The 1303-nt window shown below is 33.6% G+C and overlaps 1 protein-coding gene across 1 annotated transcript; it reads right to left on the reverse strand.

Annotated features, from left to right (window-relative positions):
• Positions 1-340: 340 nt before the first annotated feature.
• LOC111400131 lies at positions 341-832 on the reverse strand. The gene has a single exon (XM_023027570.1). The coding sequence runs from the start codon at positions 830-832 to the stop codon at positions 341-343; it is 492 nt and encodes a 163-aa protein (XP_022883338.1).
• Between the last annotated feature and the right edge of the window lie 471 nt (positions 833-1303).

Below are 1303 nucleotides of genomic sequence, written 5' to 3' on the forward strand. Positions count from 1 at the left end.
TTTCATTTTACTATATTTTTAACGGGATATTTTACAGAAAAATACAACATGCTACAAAATTGGATAAAAACGTTAATTAATTCAAACAAACAAATCTTTGTCTGATAACAGCTCTTCTTTCTGGTGCCATAATGACAAAATAAAAATGTGAAATTAATGGCATAATTAATTCGAATTAAGAATTTAACCAAAAACAAAATGCATAATTTACAAACAACTTGGTGAGAATAAAATTCTTAATTTCTGTACTAAATACTATTTATAAAAGATTGCGGTATCCCCAAAAAAAAAAAATTATTGATGTTTGAGCAAGAAATAATTTCTCAAAAATTATATTTCCTTAATTACCCTTAGTTTCAGAAGGAATTCCAGTGAAAGAAACTCTACCAAAACCCAAATGAAAAATTTCTTCAGCCTCAAACCCCACGCTGAAGCTGTCCGGTAGCTCTTCCACCGGTGATACAATTTCCAATACTGTTCCTCCAGTTACTTGTCCCTTTCCAGAAATTCCAAATGTGTCCCCAAAACTGTCGCTATAATTCCTTTCACATTCTGTCTTCTTCGCCTTTAACCGCCGGTTTCTTTTTGCCATGCCGAAGCACTTGCGGCCCACCATCCACGGTACCGTGATAAACGCCAGTACAAGAAGGTTCACGACGGCGCATGGGCAGCAACAGACTGCGACACAGTCGGCGATCACTCCAGCGGTACAAGATTGACAGGACTTCCCTGTACACGTAATCTTATCTTCACCATCGTCATCCACCACCGTGAGGCGGTTGCGGCGCATGGCCTCATTTCTTGATGATCCCGGAGATGGGTTTTCTTCCATTTTATATCACTTTTTGTGCGGGACGGAAACATGAATAATAATATTAGTGTTTAGTTCGTTTGCTCGAATTTCACTTGAATAGACGTGATAAGTATTTGGAATCCATCAATAAACAGGAAAACTAAAATATTTTATTAATTAAGAATCGAATAAGAAAATTGAATTCTGAAAAGCGTATCAAGCATTTATATTTATAAGCAAGATCATTACCTATTTCTACTAATACTTGAAATAAGGAAACTAATAAAATCTAGTATAATTAAAACTCCTATTCTAATCAATGATAAAGAAATTATAGTCCTAATTAAGCAAAAGATAAAAGTCGTATCACGAACTTATAAAAAATTAACACACTAATTTTCTAGTAAGAAATAATGTTTATCTTATTTCTTTCATTTATTAATTGATTTTGAATTTTCCCCTGATATTGTTCCGCATTAACTTTCTTGAAAAAACCTGCACAACATTTAT

The sequence above is a fragment of the Olea europaea genome, chromosome 10 (genome assembly GCF_002742605.1).
Source record: "Olea europaea var. sylvestris chromosome 10, O_europaea_v1, whole genome shotgun sequence".
In the NCBI taxonomy this organism is placed as follows: Eukaryota; Viridiplantae; Streptophyta; class Magnoliopsida; order Lamiales; family Oleaceae; genus Olea; species Olea europaea.

What these genes read in the sequence shown, in the direction of transcription:
- LOC111400131 (XM_023027570.1), bottom strand. Translation starts at nt 832, where the DNA reads ATGGAAGAAAACCCATCTCCGGGATCATCAAGAAATGAGGCCATGCGC.